This window comes from Leptonychotes weddellii, chromosome 10, assembly GCF_054177405.1.
Source record: "Leptonychotes weddellii isolate Sample4059 chromosome 10, ASM5417740v2, whole genome shotgun sequence".
Classification (NCBI taxonomy): domain Eukaryota; kingdom Metazoa; phylum Chordata; class Mammalia; order Carnivora; family Phocidae; genus Leptonychotes; species Leptonychotes weddellii.
In genome coordinates, this window is record NC_138378.1 from 74,352,811 (window position 1) to 74,376,695 (window position 23,885).

Consider the following 23,885-nt stretch of genomic DNA (forward strand, 5'->3'; position numbering starts at 1 on the left):
CCCTCAACCAGTCCTTTTTAAGTAACATAGCTAAAAGCCAACTGCCTGCTTATTTTCCAAACTAGCCAGAGCAACTGAATGCAGATTGAGATATTATACGCAGGTTGCACAAACCAGCCTTCTATCCAAAGCCTATTTGCTGCTTCACCTACTTTACAGGACAGTCTGGTGACCAAAGGAAAAACATGTCTTTACAAAGTAGCACTTGCCTGGAAGGGCCGAGATCCCAGAAAGTCATTCCAGGGAACTCTTTACCAAAATATTGGATAATTTACCACCATTCCTAGCCAAGTGCTACATGTTTGTGCTACAGAAGGATGGAAACAAGTACACAAAAATGGACACAATATCCAAGGGCTTCACTGCCCAGAGTTGGGTTTTTAGGCTTCACCAAGGTCCAGATTAATTATTTCTAAATGTCTGCTTCTACTTCGACCCTCACAGGAAGCCTTCAGAACAATACAGCACATCGGCTAAGTTGGCACAGAGGGTATACCAGCTGGCGAACCTAAGCATTGTGGTAGCTAAGAGACTCACTTCTCATGGCATACAAATGAAGTGCCATTTTGTTTTTGCACGATTGGTTTATATGGTCTAGTGCAGGACATTCTCATCATTGCTTGGCATACTGAAAAACAGCACCAAGGATTGAGGGAGTCCACAATGAAGTAATGCCTGGTCCAGGAGACTAGCTGAACTCCATTAGGGTATCGCCAACAGTGGGTAGTAGCTCCTAGTTGTATGATAAAGCTTGTGAGACTCAGAGAAAATTAGTACCATGAGCGATTAGTAATGGCTGCAATAAGGTAGGGGCAGGGAGGGGTGTAAGCAGATGAGTGGGACAGGAGAGCTGCATTCCAAGTAACAAATTTCATCAATTCTAACCAGCCCATCACCCTCCTCCCCCATTTTTACATCTTTGAAATTGAGATTCATCCTGTAATCTCACCAAGCCAGATTGTATCTTCCAAAAGTGGACACACTATTTTAAGTCTCACATACTCTCCCAGAACCTAGCCCAGCCCCCATCAAGAAGTGGAATTTATGTCCCCTCCCCTTGAACTGGGGAGGGACGGGGACTTTGTGACTCCCTCAACTAACAGAGTGTGGCAAAAGTGATGCTAAGTGAGTGATGAAGCTAGGCCATTAAGAAATGATATTGCTTCTACCTGGCCTTCTCTTTTGGGATGCTCATCCTTGGAACCCAGCCACCACTGCTCTGAGGAAGCACATACCATGTGGAGAGGCCCCTGGTTCTCAGCCTGGCTGAGGTCCCAGCTGACAACTTGAATGCCACCTTGGAGACAGATCCTCAGGCTGCCTGACTGATGCTGCACGGAGCACAGATGCTAAGTTTTGTGATGATTTGTGACCCAGGAACAGACAACTGAAAACGGTCCTTTGGTAAGCCAGGCAGCAATCATGACAGTTGTCACCGCCAGCACGTGTATACCAAAACTTGCAGATTAAGTGTCAATTAACTGAAGACAACAGAGAAGCATGTTTCAAAGAAAGGCCGCGTCACCAACATTTTTTATGGTACAAAGGACAATACTGTAAGAAAAACATGAAAAGGCGATTTAGAAGGATCACACTCTGAATCAGAAATCTGAGGCATACCATACCAAATTTATTTTATATGTTTTCCTTTATAAGGATGCACAAGGAAAAACATATTTCTAAGTTTAAAAGAACATCCAATGAACATTAAAGAAATGCTGCGTCGTAAAAAGTATGTATGAGCTTCAGGGACAGCGTTTTCCTTTCTCAGTGGCTGAAGATCATCTTACAATCGATGACATCTTAGATTTAATGAAATGGAAGTATTTATTGTTCTTGACTTAAACCTCTCTAATTACACCACCAAATACAAGTTTTCTAAGAGAGAATTTCACAATTTTTTTTATTTTTCTTTGAAAATTGAAAAAAACAACCAACCAAATCCCAGCAGGTACAGGCTTTAAGTTCAATTTAATTATTACTTCCATAATTATATCCACAGCAAAAAACATCTTGGGGATTTTTTAAAAGGTTAATTTTCTGAATTTAATATTCCAAACTAGTGACTTGCCAAGAACCCATGAAGTCACTGGATTCTTACATATTACAAATGTTTTAGGTGGCTGACTCCTGAGCTGAGGAGTGAGGGAGGGTAGCTTAATGAAAGTGAATGCCTCTGAGCTGAGCAAAAGATCTGGTGAGCATTAAAGAAAGTGAATGAAGAGGTACTTATTAAGCATTTATAAAGCAAAGATGTGACGGTGTTGGCTTTATTACTACTGTTAAATTAACAGAATCAAAGCTTCCACAGATTTCAAAAACAAATTTATTCATAAAATATATGAAAAGATTTGACAAAAAATAAGGCTAGAAAACCCCCATAATCTTATACATCTCAACATCACTTACCAGTCAATAACCAAAAGTCTTAATTTGACTCCTATTTTTTAAGTAAAAAGAGGTCATTGTAAATATTCACTTGGTAAGTAATATTTCATTTTATGAGTTGTACAGCTGAAAACAGTTAAGTGTGACCATGCCATTTTGGGATTTTATAAAATAATATTCTTTACAGAAACTTAACAACACTGAAATCTCTCAAAGTATATTTATGAAGGTTAATTCACAGTACTTTTAGAACTATTTTAAACCAGGTATTATGGTAAACTATGTAACTGTGGGGATGGAGAGCAAATTTAAAATATGTTTAATTATAGACATGTAACAACTTCTTCTTAGAAATGGAGGGGAGATGAGCAGAGCCGGAGAGAGTGGTGTTCCACGCACTGCAGCAAACCAGGTCCGGGTCTGGTCACCGGAACACGCCGCTCGGTGTTTCACACCCAGAGAGAGGCTAGTCTGGACGTATGCATCTGGGGCCTGTTTTCATCAGTCATATCCAGCTTTGTTCAGTGAGGGTCAGAGGATCCCAGCGCCCGTTCTAAATACTAGGAGCATTCCTCTGGAAGGTTTCAAGTCCTAAGTCTTCAGATCAAATTTTATGGAGTTTTGTAACAATCAGTACTCTTACCATTTGATCAAATGAACTACAGATGCAGAGACCCCTTTTATCTGGACTCCAGTCCAAACTGGAAATGGGCTGGGTAGACAAGGTGACATTCTGCAGAAGGCTGACCGAGCCTGCAACTCCCATCTCTACTCCCTCAGAATCTTTCTTTGACCGCTGAATAGGGTATTCGCTGCAAATAAGACCAGAGTGGTAAGGAGAGAAATCTTAGCATTCTCCACACTGTGTTTATATACATATAGTCCAGTAACTCTATTTTTACTTCTCTGTTGATTACTGCAACTGACAAATACTTAAATAATCTTTCTAATGTTGTGTTTTATACAAATAAAGAGACAACAATAAAGAGAATGTATGTGTGTGTGTGTTTCAAATACACACACAAAAAGCACGTTGGGGTCCATTCATTCAAAAAACAGTTTCTGAATTAACTAGATGAGATGTTCTAGGAACTCTTGTGTGCTCCATAATATTTATAAATTAATTGCATTACTACCAAGGGAGACTGGCAAATGGAAATAAAGCTAAATATCATTTTACTTAAACCAAATCTCTTTTGATGGTATAATATTCCAGCAGCAAATCTCCAAACCAATTTGAAGATTAGACTAGATATCTGTTCTGGTAAGGATTAAAGTTCATATTGAGATAAGCTTCAAATCTCTAATTACATACAAGACCCCACTTTATACAATCATCAAAAATTCTAGCTGCGAAAGTGTTTGCACATCACATGGAATACAACTCCATATGTGGATTACAAAGAAAACTGAAAGCAGCTCTTCAAGGAAGCAGCCCAAGGAGTTTGGTCACCAGGCAGAATAGTGATGTGCTGCTGCATGGCTTAACTAAGGAGATAGGCGAGCCTAATGGGGAGTGCAGACTGGGCTGGAAGAATCAGGGAAGGATGATGGGCAAGATACTAGGAAAAGAGAAGTTACCAAATAGTCTGTCTACCGGGCATTCTCCCAGAATTCTTAAAACTTTTCCTCTGGTTTTTACTCACAGAAACTATACAGTCTTGATCTAACGCATTCACTCTCAGTTTTTTGTCAGCTGGATGCCTAAATACCTTAACACTTTTCAAATGTAGCCCCGTTTATAAGCCTCCCTGCTAGCTTCTAAAAGGAGCTAATAAATAGACACGTATTTTGCAAATGTGAAAGTCCCAGCCATGCTGAAGATGTTTTTCTTTTTACATCATTAATCGAACTTTATTTTTGAAATATCTTTCATTTGTGGGCTTGTGTTGTTGGACTTTTTTCCTTGAGTTATGAAGAAAGAAACACCATTCACTCTCAACTTTTATCAGGCCTTTTAAATGAGCAGCTGGCCTCGATGTGCCACCTTAGGGCATGTGGGATTCCGGGCACCGCTATGGCCGTAGCCCAGCCTGCCCACAGCACACAGAAAGCAAACTCAATGACCAGGCTTTTCCTGGAGACCCACCAGGGGCCTCAGCGCTCTTCAGGCTCTTTCATAACGATGGTATCTGAACTTGGGCAAGTAAACTATCAGGATCTAAAATTAAGAATTCCAACCCTTTTCCTATTCTCTAGAGGTAGTGTTCTAACGACCAGATGGTAATATTTCACAAAAGCCTTGGGTCACATTTTTCATATCAAAAACAAAACGGAAAAACAAAAACAAACAACATCAATAAAAAACAAGCAAAAACCATGATTTTCATCTATGAAAAGGACTATTCCTAAGCTACCCTGATAAATGGAAGACACAACTACAACGACAAATATATTTAGTGTGTCAAAAGAAGGTTAATATTTACTAAGTGTAAAATAAGTATATTAATTTTTTAAAAAGCTGACAAAAATAATACTTAGGTAATACCATTTAATTTAAAATCATATCAAAATGAACTGAGTCAAAGGAGGAAGAAAGACAACAAAGTTCAATCCAATCCTACTTTCCGCCCACCAGTAACTTAAAAAGGAGCAATGTTCACAGGCAGAGACTTACTACTTCCAGAGGTGAAGGCTGCCGGCGCCTCCAGCTGTCAGAAAGAGCTCTCGGTTCTGTGGCAGGTGTCGGACCTGCCACACAGTCGATTTATGAGCCTACAGAGGCGAGAGGCACATAACTAGTTTTTACATTTATATGATAAACAAAGACTGCCCTAGAAGAGAAACTCTGTAAAAAAATTTTTTTACTACTATAATTTCAACTGTTATAGAAGTAATTAAAGTATTTCTGGCACATCTCTTTGTAAGGGCTACAGAGATTTATAGGAGTCCATCACAAATTAAGAAAAGCATCATTTTTCTTTATTGCTTTATGAAACAAAGTTCTACTGGATTAAAAAAAATGTTATCAGATTAAAAGTCCATGTAAGTTTATAGTACCATATAAATGATGCAAATAGATTTTACACATTTAAGTATCTCTAGCTCACTCTGAGGGAGAAGAAAAACTCAAAATGCAAAAACATGTACTTCATCCTAAGGGGAAAAAAGGATACTGAATTAAAAAAAAAAAAACAGACTTTATTTTTTACAGGAGTTTCAGGTTCCCAGAAAACTGAGTGGGAACTACAAAAAGTTCCCATATACAGAATGAATTTTAACTTAAAGCCTTATCTTTAATTGATACCATTTGACTTGTCTAATCTTCAAAATAAGGACTACAAGGGCTTATAGATGGTGTTTTAAGGTCATAATAAGCCAGGGTCTTTATCAGTCACATTAAACTAAAAGACAAAAATGGCAAATGGAAGGTTAACAGCTTGTTAGCACCTCAACAACAGCTAGTAAATCAGTGTTAATGGTGTAATACTCACTGCAAGGAATTTGAGAGAGAGAGATGGAGAGAGGCAGGGAGAGGGAGAGGGGGGAAGGAGGGAGGAGAGAGATGGAAGGAGGGAGGAAAGATTCTGCTTTGCAGAAACAGTGAGACCAGCTAAATCTAAATCATTCTTAGACACTTCACATTTCAGTGAGTGATTAGTCTTGGCATTTGACTTAATAGTCTTGTAAAAGGATTACCATTAGCAGATTAAAATCCCCGTATCTCAAAATACACCCTTTAAGTGTGTAAGAGTCCTCAAGTGAATGGGTTCAAGCGGTTAAAACCTATTTCAATTTGTTTCCTAGTTTAAACTTCTCTTTTGCTTCTGAAAGCTGATTAAAAAAAAAACACAAAAAGCAAGAGGGGACATGACCTCTTAAAATAACCTGGATGAGGGGCTCCTGGGTGGCTCAGTTGGTTAAGCGTCTGCCTTCGGCTTGGGTCATGATCCCAGGGTCCTGGGATCGATCCCCACGTTAGACTCTCTGTTCAGCGGGAGCCTGCTTCTCCCTCTCCCTCTGTCTGCCACTCTGCCTACTTGTGCTCTCTCTCTCTGTCAAATAAATCATAAAACCTTAAAATATGTATACTGGATGAGACATGTGTTATAATTGCATAAGGGAAAATTTAATAAAGTGCTTTAGGTTGTTGACAGATACTTAACTATATTCTGAGATAATGAAGGCAAACAATATTGCAATTTATAGCTACCTTAAGAATTTAGTTTATCAGGCAGTGACAGCAATTTATATGCAGTAATAATAATAATTAACAGTAACAACAAAGTAAGACAAAATAGGAAGGTTTGAGAAGTACTACTGAATCCACAATGGAGGGAGAGAGAACAAGAGAGTAAATTTTTATTTCCTGAGCAACTTATATATTTTAATCTATGGAAACTACAAATCTGTAACTGATTCTTTTTTTTTTTTTTAAAGATTTTATTTATTTATTTGACAGAGAGAGAGAGTTAGCGAGAGCAGGAACACAAGCAGGGGGAGTGGGAGAGGGAGAAGCAGGCTTCCCGTGGAGCAGGGAGCCCGATGCGGAGCTCAATCCCAGGACCCTGGGATCATGACCTGAGCCGAAGGCAGACGCTTAATGACTGAGCCACCCAGGCGCCCCTGTAACTGATCTTTACTTTCACATTCAAGGAAGTCAGAGTCACATTCCCAGCCCATCTCTGGCCAATGACAGGCTCTTTCAGTTTAATCTTATGCAGTCCTCTTACTCCAGGCTTCTTCATCTTGTTTTTTTTTTCTTTTTTTAACCAGTATTTTCCCTATGCTCTGCTTTCTTCATCTATTTTTGATGTTGTAACATTGTATGTTTCCTTCTAAGCCACCTCAAATACTTTTGGAACAAGGTAAAGTATGTATGTATGTGTAAATGACTAATATTTTTGAACCTACTATGTGCCCATGATTGACGCTTTAAATAATTTCACTTAATATAGCAAACCAGAATATAAAATAAAATGTGATGAAATGACATAAGGTATATATGTTGATATGTTTTGAAAAGTATATAATTAGGTATTAACACAAATATATTTATTAGAAAACACTAGGCTAGGTTTCGTCGATCCAATTCTTAGCATTAGCTAGTTGTCTTGTGATTGTTCCTAAACTACAAAATAAGATTCTTAGCCAACTGAGGCCTTTATTATAATCAATAAATCTAAAACTGATAAACTTTGGAAAAGTACTCTCTGCACAGAAAAACTTGTCAAGTTCCCACAAGAATATACTAAAAATAGCTCCCTTCATATAAAGACCTGGAAGGAACCTTGGTGACTAATTCTATTTATTAGTCTAAAACAAGCTATGAACATTCCTCTTCATAGAAAGACATTTCCCTCATATTTACCTTTTCTGAAACAGAAGCAAAACCTTTCGTTGGATGCTGTGTTCTCATATCAAAAACATGAAACTTTCCTTCCAGTGATGTAGCTACCAACTTATTCATACTTATGTCTTTTCTGTCAAACTCCAAGCTACATACCTGAAATAGAAAATATTTATTATTGATGGCCTAATGATTACTATTCAGGAGGTTCTTTTAAACTAAGTAAAACAACTTTAAAATTATCAGCTCATGTGAAAGCATTTAATTAATCATTTTATGTTTTGAGAATTAATACATCAAATACTTCTAACTGAAAAAATTTCTTCTTGGTTCATAGGATCAACAAAACCATCTTGAGTTCCCCTGTCTGGCAGATTAATTTGGAAAGCCATATAATTTTTTACTGTTATTACATAATTATTTTATATAGTACAATCAAAGCTGATTTTAGAAAACAGGAAGGAACCACATTCTTCACTAAAGGTATACAACTCAGGACCCAAAAATCTGAAAGTACTTGGGGAGGCTATTACTATTTCAAGCTTTCTAATATTAACAGAAAAAAAAGGCCTCTTACTAGCTCATTTTAATATCACACTGCATAGCCCACAGGGGTCCACAGATAGGCCACAAGGGCTGGTGACTCACCAGGGACTGTCATACCACATCTAAGTATGTGTTCACTTTCTGAAGAGAGGATCCATGATTTTCATTAAGTTCTCAAAGGGCTGCACAGCCCCAAGAGTTAAAAACCATTGGCAGAAGAGCTGTACAAGATGAGTTATTAGAGGCGCTCTCCTTCTGAAGTAGTTCAGAGGTGGACAAAAACATGCTCAAACTATAAAGAACCCAAATGTACATTACCCCATTTTTTATGTTTGTCTCCCACCGCAATGACATATTTCTGAGATCAAACAGTTTGATATCTCCATTGTCATAGCCAGCACAAACAACACGTTCCTCTTGATTATAAGCATTGCCTGGAAATCAAGATACATCGCAGATCTTTTAAATGCTCATTTGAAGGCTGCTAAAATAATGTTATAAAACTACACATATAACTTGTACCAAATCACACCCCAAAAAAAAAAAAAAATCACACTAGGTAGAATCTCGTTTTGCTAATCCTGACAGGACATCAAGATTATTAAGTTGGTTATCTAATATTGTTTTTTAAAGAAAAAGCTCATTTGCTGAGATTCTCTATTGAAGGGGTAAGTGAAAGTGCTCACTGGAGTCTAAGTTCAAAGTAAATGTTCTTTCTCTACCATATCCACAGACTAACAAGTCAATTACAGTTCAAACATAGCAGGTTTGGTAGAATAAATACAGCTATGCTTCAATTGCTTTCTTTGGCAGTAACTATATTTGAATGTGAATAGAAACTACTTTAAAACTCATTATTTTGCAAAATGTTGTCTGGTGTTATCTTTGCAAGGAAATCTGAAATAAGTTGTAACACACTGTGATATATTTTTAGTTGTATGAATGATCGCACCTGCAGTAAGTTTATAATCTATAGTTCGCCTCATCCTCCTTGGATCCGAGGATGTTTTCTGGAGTACCTCTGGCACTCATCTCTCCAGATTACACAGCACCAATCTGATCTTCTTAAAGCTCTAGTCACATCTCATCCTCACAAAAACCTCCAAAGATTTGCACAGCCTCCACGCTATCGAAACACTTCTGACCTCTTTAAGGCTACCCCTACCACTATTTCCTTCAACATACTTTCTTGGGCACATTTCAGGCTACTCCTTATGCTTGACATTTCCTCCCAATTTCAGTGGTTCAAATCCTATATATACTTGGTCTGAGGTCAAAATATTCTTCCTCCATAGCCATCTCTCCCTCGAGATTCCTTCTATATGCATCCACACCTCTTTTGACCTTTTATCACTCCTACCCTGTACTATAATTAGTGTAGATATCATGCCCTCTTTACTAAACTATAAGCTTCTTGAGGCGAGACTAGGAATCTCTCTCACCTTTGCATGTCCACAGTATTCTGGACATACTTGACATTCATAGAAGAGTCAGATCAATGGATTGGTTTTCAAACTCAATGTCCCAAATTTAAAACTGCACTTATGTCCCTTAGATCAAAGATGAAAGACATTAATGGACCCACAGGTAATTACTTTTTAATTATTATATCAAATTTTAGATGATTCTAAATAAAAATCCTGAAATTTCTCCCCAAAGTGTACGTATGCTTAGTTTATATATTATTGCTCATAACATACAAACTCAGTAATTCCCATACAAGAAAATTGGAAACCTAAAACTTTCCTCTGATTAAATAATAGTGCAATTTTCAAATAACATATGGAAGTTAAACAGTTCACATGTACTGTTAAATCACACTTTTAATGTCTGTTATCTACACAGGGTTATACTAAGAAAAAGAAGAAAGAACATACAAGTTTCAAACTAAGTATGACCCATATCCTTTAGTAGCAAAAATTATTTTAATTATGGCTTTCAGTAAGAGATACTAGGGCATACATCAATTAGTCCTATAAGGTCAATATTCATTTTAAGTATAGTAACAGAAGAACACAGTTATCAAATTATAACAAATAATTCTGTAATGGCATAACTATGTTCTAGAAAATAAACATCCTCTGTGTAGCATATAATGTAAGATTTGTTAGGTCACATTTGAGCATTTGAAACTGCTTAGCTCCATTAATGGCATTTGGCTCTAAACTAGGTGAACATTATCTAGTTAAACAGAAGTATATAATAGTAGCAAATATTTTTGAGCACTTAATAATTTAAGCACAATTCTAAGCACTTTACCTGTATTAATTCATTGAATCCTCATAATGCTATTAGGTAAATTCTATTATTAGTTCCACTTTATAAATGAAGAAACTAAGGAACAGAGAAGCTTGGTAAATTGCCCACTTCACTCAGCCAAGAAATAACAAAGGGAGGATTCAAACCTAGGCCCTGGAGGCTGACATTAACCACCATCTCTATTTGCCTCAATAAACTATCAGAATAATCCACAAAACAGACTGTAATGAGACTATCGGGAATTTCTTAAAGCACTGTGCTTTTTACCATCTGATACCTCAAATGCAAGGTTCTTCAATAATTTACCAAATGCCACAGTCCAACAGTCTCTCTTGTTTTCTCCTTGTACAGGTTCCATATTAGCAACAGGATCATCTTTTTGTCTTGGGTCCCACACCTTCACAGTTCCTGTTATGCATACAAGTGAGTTGGGAAAATTCAATAGTGATTGATGACATTTATTTTCTGCATTCTCTTCCTATGACTTCCTGTGTATATGGCCATATTATAGATAATATAACACTTGAAAAATATTCACATATTTCTGACTTCTACTTGGGCAAGTTGTATTTAATATCAGAGATATAACCCATATGTTACTGTCGGACTTGATTTCCAAGTTAATAGATACACAGAAAAGCCAACAACTGTTCTGAAGTTATCAACAAGGTATGACTGACAAGGGAAACACAAATGTTATTAATTCAGATCATGTCTTTCTTTGAGCCTAAACCTAATGTACTATTTATTTAGAATAATATCAGTGTCATTTTAATTTTTTTCCATACTACCCCTATAATCATTGCCATTTTTCTTCTACAGATGAACAGTCTAATTTTTACATTTATGATTTCTTATATGGGGTTTTAGAATACTATCTCACATACAATTAAGTTTAATTTCCCTGTGGCAATAGAGATGAGGGAAATATTAAATAAAATTAACACATATTTCTTCTCAATGCTTCTCCTTTTAATGCAAATTGCAGGACTACTAACTAAACTCATCACTGCCTATGAGAAATACAAATGCATTTAATAAAATGGCTAAAAGGCAAGTACTTAAGAGAGAACAGGAAAAGGGCAAAAAATCCTTAAAAGAGATAATAAACTCAGGAAAAGGGGAGATATCCCACTAGATTTATCTCCAAGGATAAAATAAAGTCGGTCATTAAAAAGCCTACTTTAAGGAGAAAAAAAATTCTCACAAATGTGACAAGAGGTTATTATATTATTCTAGAGGGTTCGTACAAACTGATAAAATTCATATGAAATTTGCAATAGTTAAATGAGCAAAGAACATAAACAGACAATTCACAAAGCAAAACTAACTGATAAACAAATATAGAAAGAAATTAACACAAATTGGAATGGACTACTATTTTTATCTATAAAATTAGAGGAGGAAAGGAAAATCAATGCTGGTAGGGTAGACTGGAAATCCACCTCATCTACTGTAGCTCAGAATGTACATGGGTACTTTGGAAAGTCTGAAAATAAATTTTAAAAATCACAAAATATGCTTATTCTAAGAAGTTATATACATGATGATACTCATTCCTTCATTATTTTGAAGTCACTCTCCCAAAACAATAAACAAAAACTTAAAGCAAACTGAATGCTTAACAAAGACATGGTTAAGGACACCTGTGATACATCCATAGGATAGAATATTACATAGTCATTAGAATGGTAATGATGGAAACAGCAACATTTGCATATGACAAAACACAAAATAAAAAAAGACAAAAATCATATCCACACTGACAACTATACAAAATTGTATATAAGACTGGAAAGGAAAACAAATCTAAGGGTTATGCTACTGTGGTAGATTGAATGCTATTTTTCCTCACATTTTTCATAGTGCTTTAATGATTAAAAGGAATAACTGATTTCTAAAACACAGACACTTTTGAATAACTGTTAGAAAAATATATCTCACTTTTCTTTTAAAACAATTTCCTCATGGTCTTGAGCAGCCATTAAAAACTAGCCAAAAAAAAAAGAAGAAGAAGAAGAAGATAGCAGGAGGGGGAAGAATGAAGAGGGGGAAATCGGAGGGGGAGATGAACCATGAGAGACGACGGACTCTGAGAAACAAACTGAGGGTTCTAGAGGGGAGGGGGGTGGGGGGATGGGTTAGCCTGGTGATGGGTATTAAAGAGGGCATGTTCTGCATGGAGCACTGGGTGTTATACGCAAACAATGAATCATGGAACACTACATCAAAAACTAATGATGTATGGTGATTAACATAACATAAAAAAAAAAACTAGCCAAACCCAAGAAGGTACCAAATTTTTTATGTACCCATCATGAAGCAACAAATTCTGACTCCTTTTACAGTCATTCAGAACATCTTTGAACACCAATAGACCTGTCCCTTGTTAGTCACCACAGGGTAGAAAAGTAGTGTTGGTGCCCTTGGATCTTTCTACAATGCTCAGTGGAAGGATCACAGAACTTCGATGTTCAACCAGCTATCAACATGACAATTTTCACAAGTACTAATTCTGCTTTTTAAAAAAAGAAAGCGAGGCGTGCCTGGGTGGCTCACTCAGTTAAGCATCCGAGTCTTGATTTCGGCTCAGGTCATGATCTCAAGAGTCATGAGATTGAGCCCTGTGTTTGGCTCTGCACTGGGCATGGAGCCTGCTTAGGATTCTTCCTCTCTTGGGGCACCTGGATGGCTCAGTCAGTTAAACGTCTGCCTTTGGCTCAGGTCACGATCCCAGGGTCCTGGGATTGAGCCCCACATCGGGCTCCTTGCTCAGCGGGGAGCCTGCTTCTCCCTCTGCCTGCCGCTCCCCCTGCTTGTGCTCTCTCTCTGACAAATAAATAAATCTTAAAAAAAAAAAAAAAAAAAAGATTCTCCCTCTCTTTCCCTCTGTCCCTCCCCCGCCAAAATGTGAAAAGCTGCCACCCACCTTATATTGTCAGCTGCCTCAAAAACCTGTAAAGAAATTTTAAATCTTTCAAAGTTCATAAGAAACTATGGTTGTTAGTAGTTGAACTAGCTCAAAGCTAAAATAGTAAGTGCTATGCCTCTATCTCAAAACATCCACAAGTCTGAGGCAATTGAGGGATATGCAATTAAACTTGCCTATTAAAAAAGTACAGTTAGATTTAGGGAGTCATGGCTACCGAAGTCGATTTCCATAAGAAAAGATATACTGTTGCATAAAGATTTATCTAAAGAAAAAAATTTTTTGAAATACATAGAATACTTTAACTTACCATCTCGGCTGCCAGTCACAATTTCCGGTGCGCCTTCCCCGATTCCCAGTCCACCTACACCATCTATGGTGTTTATAATTTCTTTATGGCCCTTTACGGAATATACTGGGATCTCTGGAGATTCCAAATTCCTAGACAAAAGAACACAGCTTCCTACTTACTCCATGGTCCCAAACATTTAGTTCACTACTGAAATTTAAGAATGCATACCATATTTAGATTTTTGTTTAAAAATAAGGGTTTTGCTATGAAGGTAATTTATACATTTACTTCCAATATCTTCTCTCCACTTTAGCTTCTTCGAGCCCTCAATGAGAACTGTCATCATTCAACTTGGAACTCTATGTCCTGAGCCCACTTAGTAATTCTCAGAGATAATCTAGGACCTCTGCACATGACTTACCAGGCAAGCTTGATAATAAATGCAGATTCCTGGGCTCCTCCCCAGATATAATGGATGAGGAGCCCCAAATCTGCTGACCCTTTGGTTCACTGAAATCTAATAATCACTACTTTAAACACAGAGTAAATTCAAAGTAATTCAGAATGTTTTTCCAAAATAGGCTTTGGTAGTCTGATCTTGAGATCTTTTGGAAGGATAAAATATGAGTAATGTTTACTTTGTATACATTTCTTCCTTTATAATGTATTATTTTCTCACTAAATTCCATACTAGTTTCCTCTCGTTACATATTTTTCAGTGTATCATCATGCTGGTCACAACAAAGGTAAGTTTGTCTAAATCTAGGTTAGTTAAGAGAAAGGAATGCAGGAAAGTACCCACTACTATGAGTGTCTGAGAATACCCAATATGGAAGGGGGATGAATGGCTCAAGTAGGTTATGTTAATATACCCCTTCTCCTGCCTTTTTTCTACTAGAGCTTCTAAACCACGTTTCTCTTTAACAGGTCAGTTTTTGATAATCTACACTTTAAAAAAAAATTAATGTAGCTATTCATGAAATGTAATCCCAACTTATTACTAGGCCAAGATTTATTAGTAAAATCTAAACAGGGCTGAGATTCTACTTAAAAGAACTTTTTCACTGCTTTTACAGACTTTAAAACACTGCTTTTTATAACATGAAACTGTAAAACTTAACAATGATAGTTAAGTCAGTGATACCTGTAACTATACTAGGAAACTGTATTAGAAAGACAGTCAACAGTTGTATTTTTTGCATATTCCTATACTGAAATATGTTATTTTTAAAAATAACAATCAGACTGGTCTCTCCCGATTTCTTTTAAAGTATATGACATAGCATGTAAGAACCGATGTATTCTAATAGATGCGAACTTAAGTATTAAGCAGTTAAAGCAAAGGGAAGTTAAAATAGCTTCATTCTGTTTTATATTGTGATTCTAAGATAAATATGTCAGAGAAATTCAATTACAAAGCAGCAGATTCTAAGTGAGAATCAAGAAAGGTCACCTTAGAAAACATGAGACAGAGAAGATAGTTTCTTTCTAGAACATTACTATGTATACTTTAAACACTTAAGAGATATTCTTAAAAAGTAATTAAGGAGAAATATCAGTCCCTGCAATTTAATTTAAATACGAGGAAATAACTCTAGGTAGAACATGAAAATTACAAACATTTGGCATAATTATGGTTTTGTTCATTAATAACAGGTTTATATTGATTTGCTCAACAGATATGTTCCTAAAAAGTTGTGCTTAGATGTTAGCTAAAGTATTAAAAAAAAATTTTTTTTAATGAATTGAGAGTTACACATTAAAAAATTAAAACAAATAAAAATTCAGTATGTCATTCTGTAATGCCAGTTGTCTTGTTGATATGTTAACAATATTGAACTTTTCTGTGTTACACATGTGTGGGGAAGAGCCCTTTATGTACACTTATAAAGTATTAAATGCTAGCACCAAACAGCAGGTATGGAAATAAATATTGGTAACATTATTCAAAATATCTAAAGAAAAACAGTATTTTTAAAAGGATTTTGAATATGAAATCTAGAAATGTGTATTAAAAGACAATTCTTGCATTTTTATAAATAGTTAAAATTGAACAAGAAACATTTTAAAATTAGAATTCTCCCTTTCAGAGGAAGAGCAACACGACTATCAAAGAAATGGCCTACCTCATGTCTTAATATTGATTAAATAATCTTACCATATATGAAGGTTTCCAGCAAAATCTCCAGTAGCTAAATATCTCTGCTGTAAAGATGTTGCACCAAATGTTCCACATTTAATGGGTTTGGCCTTTTCAATCTTGACAGAAGGGAGGGAGAGAGGATACATTATTTATGTAAGCAGCTATTTATAATTCATGATATTTATGGCTCTATTATGGGACTTAAATAAGACACATAATAAAAAAAGCAATTAAAACATTTTCTGATCAAAATTATCATGCATTTCCTCTAGTCACTTTCCTATAGTTTAAAAGTATGTAACTGTCAAAGAGAATGAGTTTTAATTTTGCCTTTCCTCTCATCTCACTAATGAGACATTCAAATGCTGACAAATATACCATCTCCATTGGTTTGCAAATATGAAAATTTTAGCATTTAATGTGCTATTCTTAAGATCCTCAGTAGAAATGAGAACATAATGAAGATATTATTCTTTCTAGATGGCTACAGGAACAAAAATGTTTATGTGTCTCTTATAGTTTCCTCTGCAGAACCCTATAAACTGAGAATGTTTATGTCCCTATTCTCTCTGGGACCTTATCAATGCAGAGAGATTTGTATACACGTGAGTACCAATGGCACTGCTATTGGTATGGATTAGCCAGTATTTTGACGTTTAAAAAGCAACTGCTCCCCGTATTGCATATAACCACATTAGTAAAACAACCACACACCGATGCACTATTTAAGAAATGTGGCTTATGGGGGTGTCTGGGTGGCTCAGTCATTAAGCATCTGCCTTCGGCTCAGGTCATGATCCCAGGGTCCTGGGATCGAGCCCCGCATTGGGCTCCCTGCTCCTTGGGAGCCTGCTTCTCCCTCTCTCGCTCCCCCTGCTTGTGTTCCCTCTCTCGCTGTGTCTCTCTCTGTCAAATAAAATCTTTAAAAAAAAAAAAAGAAAGAAAGAAAGAAATGCGGCTTATGGAAACCATGTATAGACCATATCACCAAAAGGGTCCTTAGAAATGGTATCATATAATAACCCTCCTGCCACAGGCAAAGTGCTTGAAGCATACAGCTTTACACATTTGCCCAACTCAGGCATTTAGCATTTTTTTTTAATGAGTTCCTACTAAATGCAAATCAATGAACTAGGCAGAATAGGATACAAACATGAAGGAGACTGGCCATGCCCTCAAGGAGTTTACAATCAAAATATCAGTTCCTCTCTGACTCCTCCCACATATGTCCATGCCTTATGCTACTCTCACCTGCTCCCACACCTCTGTGGGGCCTCCACCAATCTCTTTTTACTTCCTGATGCTTCCCGTTTCTCTGCTGCCCCCGCCCACCCTGACCCCACCTGCCCAGGCCACTGAAGTCCCTCCTGGAGTCTGCTGCTGCCTTAAACCCTGGGAACTCTGGGCAACATGGAACCAGATGAGGCCGCTACCTGAAGCCTGATGACATCATACTCTGGCCCTATATCCTCCCATTTACTGTTGGACTCAACAGGGCAAAACTATTCCTCTTTTTTTTATTATTTATTTGACAGAGATAGAGAGAGCAGGAACACAAGCAGGGGGAGTGAGAGAGGGAGAAGCAGGCCCCCCGCCAATCAGGGAGCCCGATGTGGGACTCGATCCCAGGATCCCGGAATCATGACCCGAGCGGAAGGGAGACGCCCAACGACTGACCCATCCAGGCGCCCGAAACTATTCCTCTTACTTAATCTCTTATAAACTGTAAATTTTGTGTGTACAAAAGTAATACGTGTTCCCTATAAAAATTCAAACAAAAAACTGAACATCAAAAAGTGAGTTTCCCTTTGATGCTCCCCAGTAGTAATCCCCATCCTTGTAGACCTTTTCCTACACATTCACAAGCATACATAGGTTTGCTTTAACATAAGGAGGACCATAATATATTTTCTTTTTTTTTTTTTTGACATAACAATATTCTGGATATACTTTTTTCTCTTTTTTCTCTCCACAGAGTTCTCCAGTTTCTAGATTTCTTCTTATAACCTTTCAGTTCCTGAGCCAATCTTCATCCCTCCTACTGGGTTTAGCCTGTTTCATATAATTTAAAAAATAATTTCCCTGACACTTCCAATGTTTGACTGGGCACTTCCATATAGAGTATACATAGCAATTTTCAAAGGAAAAGAAAATAAAATTCACTTAACACAAACGGTAACTAAACTTTTCTTTCATGACTCAAAAGATATTATATGGTACAGGGCTTTGGAAACTCCCAGCCTGTTGAGCTTTCTCACTGTTTGGGATCTGGAGAAATTAGCAGTTACTATGTAGCCAGGTCTATAAGAAAGCATTCACAGCCTCCTTGGAATTGCCCAGTAATCAAATGCAGTCATCCATAATAACATGGTCATAAAAGACCACATTGATGAGAAGCACAAAATCACAGAATCATTATTTTTCTTTGTAATGCATATTGTGGTCCAAGATAGTTCAGTTATTCAGAAAACTGATATTCATTTATTTCAGGTATTTTCCAATTTTATAAAAGTTATAACACAGCAACACCAAGAATCAAAATTTTGTCAGTTTAACAAAGTAGTTTCCAACAACAGATCACTTATGTGCTCCCCACCCTCCACTTCCCCCAAATAAAAGTAACTGAAATAATGTATCAATAGTGGTATAGCCCTTAATCACTATAAGGGCACAGTTTCTATGGTTAAAGTAATTCAGAGTTCCAACTTCATGAAACAGACACCAGCTCCTTCCTCCACTGGCCTCACACTGGGCCTGGGTGCGCCAAGCAAGAAGTCACCAGTCATAGCTCCCACAGTCAGAGGCACAGGGTGAAGATGGGCCTCTTGAGTAAGCAGCAGGATGGATAGGAAATGGTTCCAAGGACTCAGGGGATTAGGAGCTGTGGGGAGGTTGCATAATGTATTGATTTAACTCGCCAGGAAAATTCTTGTCAGAGACCTGGGAAAAGCGGTCTCCCGTTTTCTCCTCTTCTACCACCTAAAGCACTCTGCTTCCCACAATTCCACTATACCCTGGGGTCTCTGATGGGGTATCTCTTCTTCCTAAGCCACAGAAGAGTTTTACCGTAAAAGCTAACCTCTACTTTCAGTGCCTGTAGTACACACATAGTTCTTTGAAGATTTTACTCCTGGTAATAAAAACTTAGGAAGCAAAAACTTTCCCCCCATGTGATTTCTTTATCTGTTACCTTTTAACCCTTTGGAGCAGAGAATCTCAAACTATGCTCCTGGAACACACTGATCTTCAGGTACCAACATAAATTTACACACACACACACACACAAGCTTAAAACAGCTAATGGATATGTTTTTCTCAAACTTAAGTTTTTTTTGGATATTTTTTTAGCTTGCCTGTTAGAAAATATTAACAAATGTACACCAGTAAGAAAATCTGGAAATGAAGATTTAAAAAATTTATGTATGGTTACTACATGTAATATAAAGACCACAGTATGATAATATAGCCAGATTTTTCTACTGGAAAACCGCTTCTTTGTGCAGAATTGGAACTGCCTATTCCAATGTTTTATGGAGTTCCAAAAACAGCACCACAATGTTCAGACATTCTGGCACCTGAACACATCTGAGAATCCCTACCTTAAAAGGAAAGAAACCAAACTGAGAACCACTCTATTACAACAGAGCCTATACTAGGTATTTCCACATTTGTCATTGCACAAATTCTGAAAGTCAGTCTTTACTGAAATATAACGGAATGAAATAAAATGCATCTACATTTAGAGGCTCAGACTCACAGGAGTGGCACCAACAGCCGTGGTAGACAAAACGTACAAAGCTCTTTGGAATCTTGCCTTGATTCTCTGAACTTATGTCCTGCTTCTCTCCTCTCTACTACACTCCAGCCACATCTGCAGCTTTCTTTTTTGCTCTTCAGACACAACAAAGTCATTTCTACCTCAGGACATTTGCATTTACTATTACCACTGCCTGAACTGCTCTTCCCTCAGATCATCATGTCTTCCTTCTCCTAATCTAGATTTCAGTTTAAATGTCACCTCCTTTAAGAGGTTTTCCCTGCTCCTCCAATCTGAAGTGGAACCCCCAAATCACTATCACTCACCTTGTTTAACCTTCTTTATTGCACTTACCAATAAAATTATTTTATTTATTCAATACTCTACCGCCATCCTTTCTAGAATGAGTATCATGAGAATGGGGCCTTGTCCCATCTGTTAAAAACCTTGTAGGTGCTCAACATTTGTTAAATCAAAGTATAAATGAATATCTTAATTATTAACCTCTCATTCCTAGTGCTGGGGAGAGAGAAACCATTGCTGGAGTCCATATTCTCATTTCTCCCATGTTTTCACATGACACACCATATAGTTTCTGGTGTCATTTATATGCGATGAAAACAGCATCCATATATTGAACACATAGATCAGATGTGTTCTAGATGTTCTTCCAGACTAGGACACAACTGCAAGCAAAGTATTTGGAACACTCCTTTCCAGATGAGGAAACAGGTTCAGAGGACTGGGCTTGCTCAAGGTCCCTAGAGCCAGGGAGACTCCAAGCTCTTTATACTAAACTAGGCTGCCCCCAGACCTACATGTAAATCAATTAAATAAAGTTTAGTATGTAGCCCCCATTCTATAAATCTGAGAGTCATTAGAAGTACCAAAGAAATGTTCCAACCTTGAAATGGACTGGTGAGGAAAATGGTATAGTCACAAACTGAACCTACTTTCAGATTTGTGTCCTTTGGTTTTTACCTTCATTCATATCTTTACAAGATGTTAATATATGGTATTTATGCTTCCCTCATGTTCTTTTTTCTCCTTATACCAAAAAAAATAAAGAGAGATTTATAGGTAGTAGTAGTCTGCTGTGCCAAGAGTCAAATTCAACTCAAAATATAAAAACATTAAAAAAATAACTCAAATATAGGGGCACCTGGGTGGCTCAGTCGGTTAAGCGGCTGCCTTCAGCTCAGGTCATGATCCCAGGGTCCTGGGATCGAGCCCCGCAGAGCCCCGCATTGGGCTCCCTGCTCAGTGGGAAGTCTGCTTCTCCCTCTCCCTCTGCTGCTCCCCCTCCTTGTACTCCCTCGCTCGTACTCTCTCTCAAATAAATAAATAAAATCTTAAAAAAAAAAAAACCTCAAATGTATAAACATCTTAACATCCGCATGACAGTGAGGATTGCAGTTTGCTGAGAAGGGCTGAGCTCCGCTGGCAAAGGGACTTATAGAAGCAGGAGTGTTTTCGCTAAGATATTCATGGAAATCATAATACCTTTAAGAAGGGGCACTGGAGTGAAGCCAATTTTTTAGAGTTAATAAAAAGGCTCCCTCCCTGCTTTGGTTAAATATTTTACCTTTGAAAAGAAAGATTTAAAAAATCCAGGGGTTACTTAAAGTTTTCTTGCTAGGAAAAAAAAAAAAAAAAACTGGCTAAAAAGATTTTACAAAATGTGTTCCACAAAGAAAATTGGTATATATTAATAACTTTTGCTGTATGACACATCATAGATGGTCATTTTTGACCTAGCTGTTAGTTTTCTTTGCTACAGTAAGTGAACATGATTAAGGAAGCCCATGATGGATAATTCCCATGAGAGCTATTCTTGTTCTGTCTGTGGGTGGGTCTAGGACAGCTTGTCAGTATTTCCTCCTCCACATCCTGGCACTACTTTAATTAACATTAAAAGGGTTAGTCAACCAAATGGTAACAAGCAGTGAACTCAGTGGCACAGGAGCTAAAAAAGCAGAACTTTATTAGCTTATTATTAATTTTTACAGTATAAACATCCACAACTATGATTCCATTTTTCAGGGCCACCCCTAGTCCTTTGTGCCAATTAGAGAAAAGCTGCTCTTTATAGAATGAGAAGTCTCACACCTGCAGAGTTTGATGAGAAAGAAATAGATTTCAGCTTTCCCTCGAACCCTGCACCCTGTGTGTGATGGAGCAAACTACTCAACTGTACATGAAGGCCCTCACTCCCTGTCTTTAGTAACAAGAGAAGGCAGCCATCAACGAAGACCCATTTGCAACCTTCACACATTTTGACCTTGGATGCATGGGCTTTGGAACACATGACTTGAGGTGGTCCCACAATGAAGAATCAAGGATTTCAATAATTCATCTAGCCCAATGGTAGTCAACACTGGTGCCTGTTAGAATCACCTAATTGAAGTTTTAAAAATACTGATATCCAAGCCTCACTCTAGTGTAGACGCAAGAGTCCCACTGCATCAGAATTCCTTAAGGTGGGACCAAGGCATGAATATTTTAAAACACACATACACACAACAGCAGCAGCAGCAGCAGCAGAACACACTCGGCTGATCCCGATGCACACATAGTAAGGGTGGCGCATCACTGAGCCTTTGTCACACCCATAGCCTTTTCCATCGCACCATCTCAGCCACACTCGATCTAAGTTCTCAAAAGTGTTTTTGCATTAGTTTAACCCTCTCTTTAGACAGGAGGCTCTTTAGAAGAAGGGACTCATCTTTCAAGCATCTTTGGTCCTTCTTTCACATAGTATCTTGAAATAGTAGGTTGCCAATAGATAGAGACAAAGGGCACTATTTCACTTTGTGGAACAAGTGTATTCCTTAAATGTACACAAATTATATTTTATTTTTAAAAAGTCACAAGTGGTAAATGCTCTCTGGTGAAATTTGATGGTATTTGGTATTTGTTCCTAATACTTTACCGGTAAGTTTCTGTCTGCTATTCCAATGTCTCCCATTTGTTCAAACCCTGACGCCAGCTGACTAATGATCAACAAATCAATATTTAAATTTCCCAAGTTACATCCTTTTACAGATATACATTCACTCATTCTTTTAACAAGTAATTTATTGAGTGGCTGAACCTTACAAACCACACTAATGATAGACACTATCCTTACTCTCCAGGAGCTTACAATCTAATTAGAGATAAATGGGACACAATTATTTATTTCTGGAGCAGATAATAATTACCAGAGGAATGCAGTGTAAAGAAGTTTGTGTGGGGATCAGGATGGGATTTCCTAAATCAAATAATCTGAACTGGGGTGCCTGGGTGGCTCAGTCGTTAAGCGTCTGCCTTCGGCTCAGGTCATGATCCCAGGGTCCTGGGATCGAGTCCCCGCATCGGGCTTCCTGCTCCGTGGGAAGCCTGCTTCTCCCTCTCCCACTCCCGCTGCTTGTGTTCCCTCTCTCGCTGTCAAATAAATAAAATCTTTAAAAAATAAAAAAATAAAAAATAAATAATCTGAACTGGACCCTAAAATAGCAACAGGTGCCTGTGGGCTAACTGGTGAGCAACAGAAGGCAAGGTGGAAAAGAACAAGCCAAGTTTAGGAACTCTGCGTACCTGGCTTGAAAAGACAAACTGAACAAGAAAACTGGCACTCATAGAACTTTAAAGTGAGATGGGATCTTATATACCTTCTCATCCAAGCTTGCCTGTCGAAATTGTATTCATCCTTTATCTGTTTAATGCCTATCTCGTCCACGCAGACTCTCTCCATAGTTTTTAATCCCTGGAGCCTTCCCTGTAGTCTATTACAACCCTAACTGCTTGATTATGGCTGATCACCCAAAATCAACGCATTTTAAAAACAAGTGTAAGAATGTTAGTTAACATCATTATTCTCTGGGGAACCTGGGTGGCTCAGTCCGTTAAGCCTCTGCCTTCGGCTCAGGTCGCGATCCCAGGGTTCTGGGGTCAAGCCCCACATCGGGCTCCTTGCTCAGCTGAGAGCCTGCTTCTCCCTCTCCCTCTGCTGCTCCCCCTGCTTGTGCTCTCTGTCTCTCTCCCTGTCAAATAAATAAATAAAATCTTTTTAAAAAATCATTATTCTAAGTCTTTCCCTAATGATCATCACAAAACTTGCAAACTTGATCTTGGCACACCCAGCTAAAAGTCCTTCAGTGATGTACCATTTAAAAAGGGGTACATCTTTTAAATGACCTACAAACCTTGCAAAGTCTGCTCCCCTTCCCAAGCTTCCACTGATGCTGTTTCCTCTGGAAACCTCCTCCTCCTCTACTCCTACTTTAGCCTAGTTAGCTT

The 23,885-nt window shown here is 37.7% G+C and overlaps 1 protein-coding gene across 1 annotated transcript in view; it reads right to left on the reverse strand.

Moving 5' to 3' along the window:
• Nucleotides 1–2,308: 2,308 nt before the first annotated feature.
• DNAAF10 (dynein axonemal assembly factor 10) overlaps nucleotides 2,309–23,885 on the reverse strand; it is a 22,739-nt gene continuing 1,162 nt past the window's right edge. The window contains exons 2-8 of the mRNA XM_006729992.3: nucleotides 15,863–15,963; nucleotides 13,723–13,853; nucleotides 10,790–10,891; nucleotides 8,543–8,658; nucleotides 7,700–7,834; nucleotides 5,006–5,103; nucleotides 2,309–3,200 (exon numbers count right to left, since the gene is read on the reverse strand). Coding sequence (XP_006730055.1) covers nucleotides 2,993–3,200; nucleotides 5,006–5,103; nucleotides 7,700–7,834; nucleotides 8,543–8,658; nucleotides 10,790–10,891; nucleotides 13,723–13,853; nucleotides 15,863–15,963 — 891 coding nt within the window. The 3' untranslated portion in view covers nucleotides 2,309–2,992. The remainder of the gene's footprint in view (nucleotides 3,201–5,005; nucleotides 5,104–7,699; nucleotides 7,835–8,542; nucleotides 8,659–10,789; nucleotides 10,892–13,722; nucleotides 13,854–15,862; nucleotides 15,964–23,885) is intronic.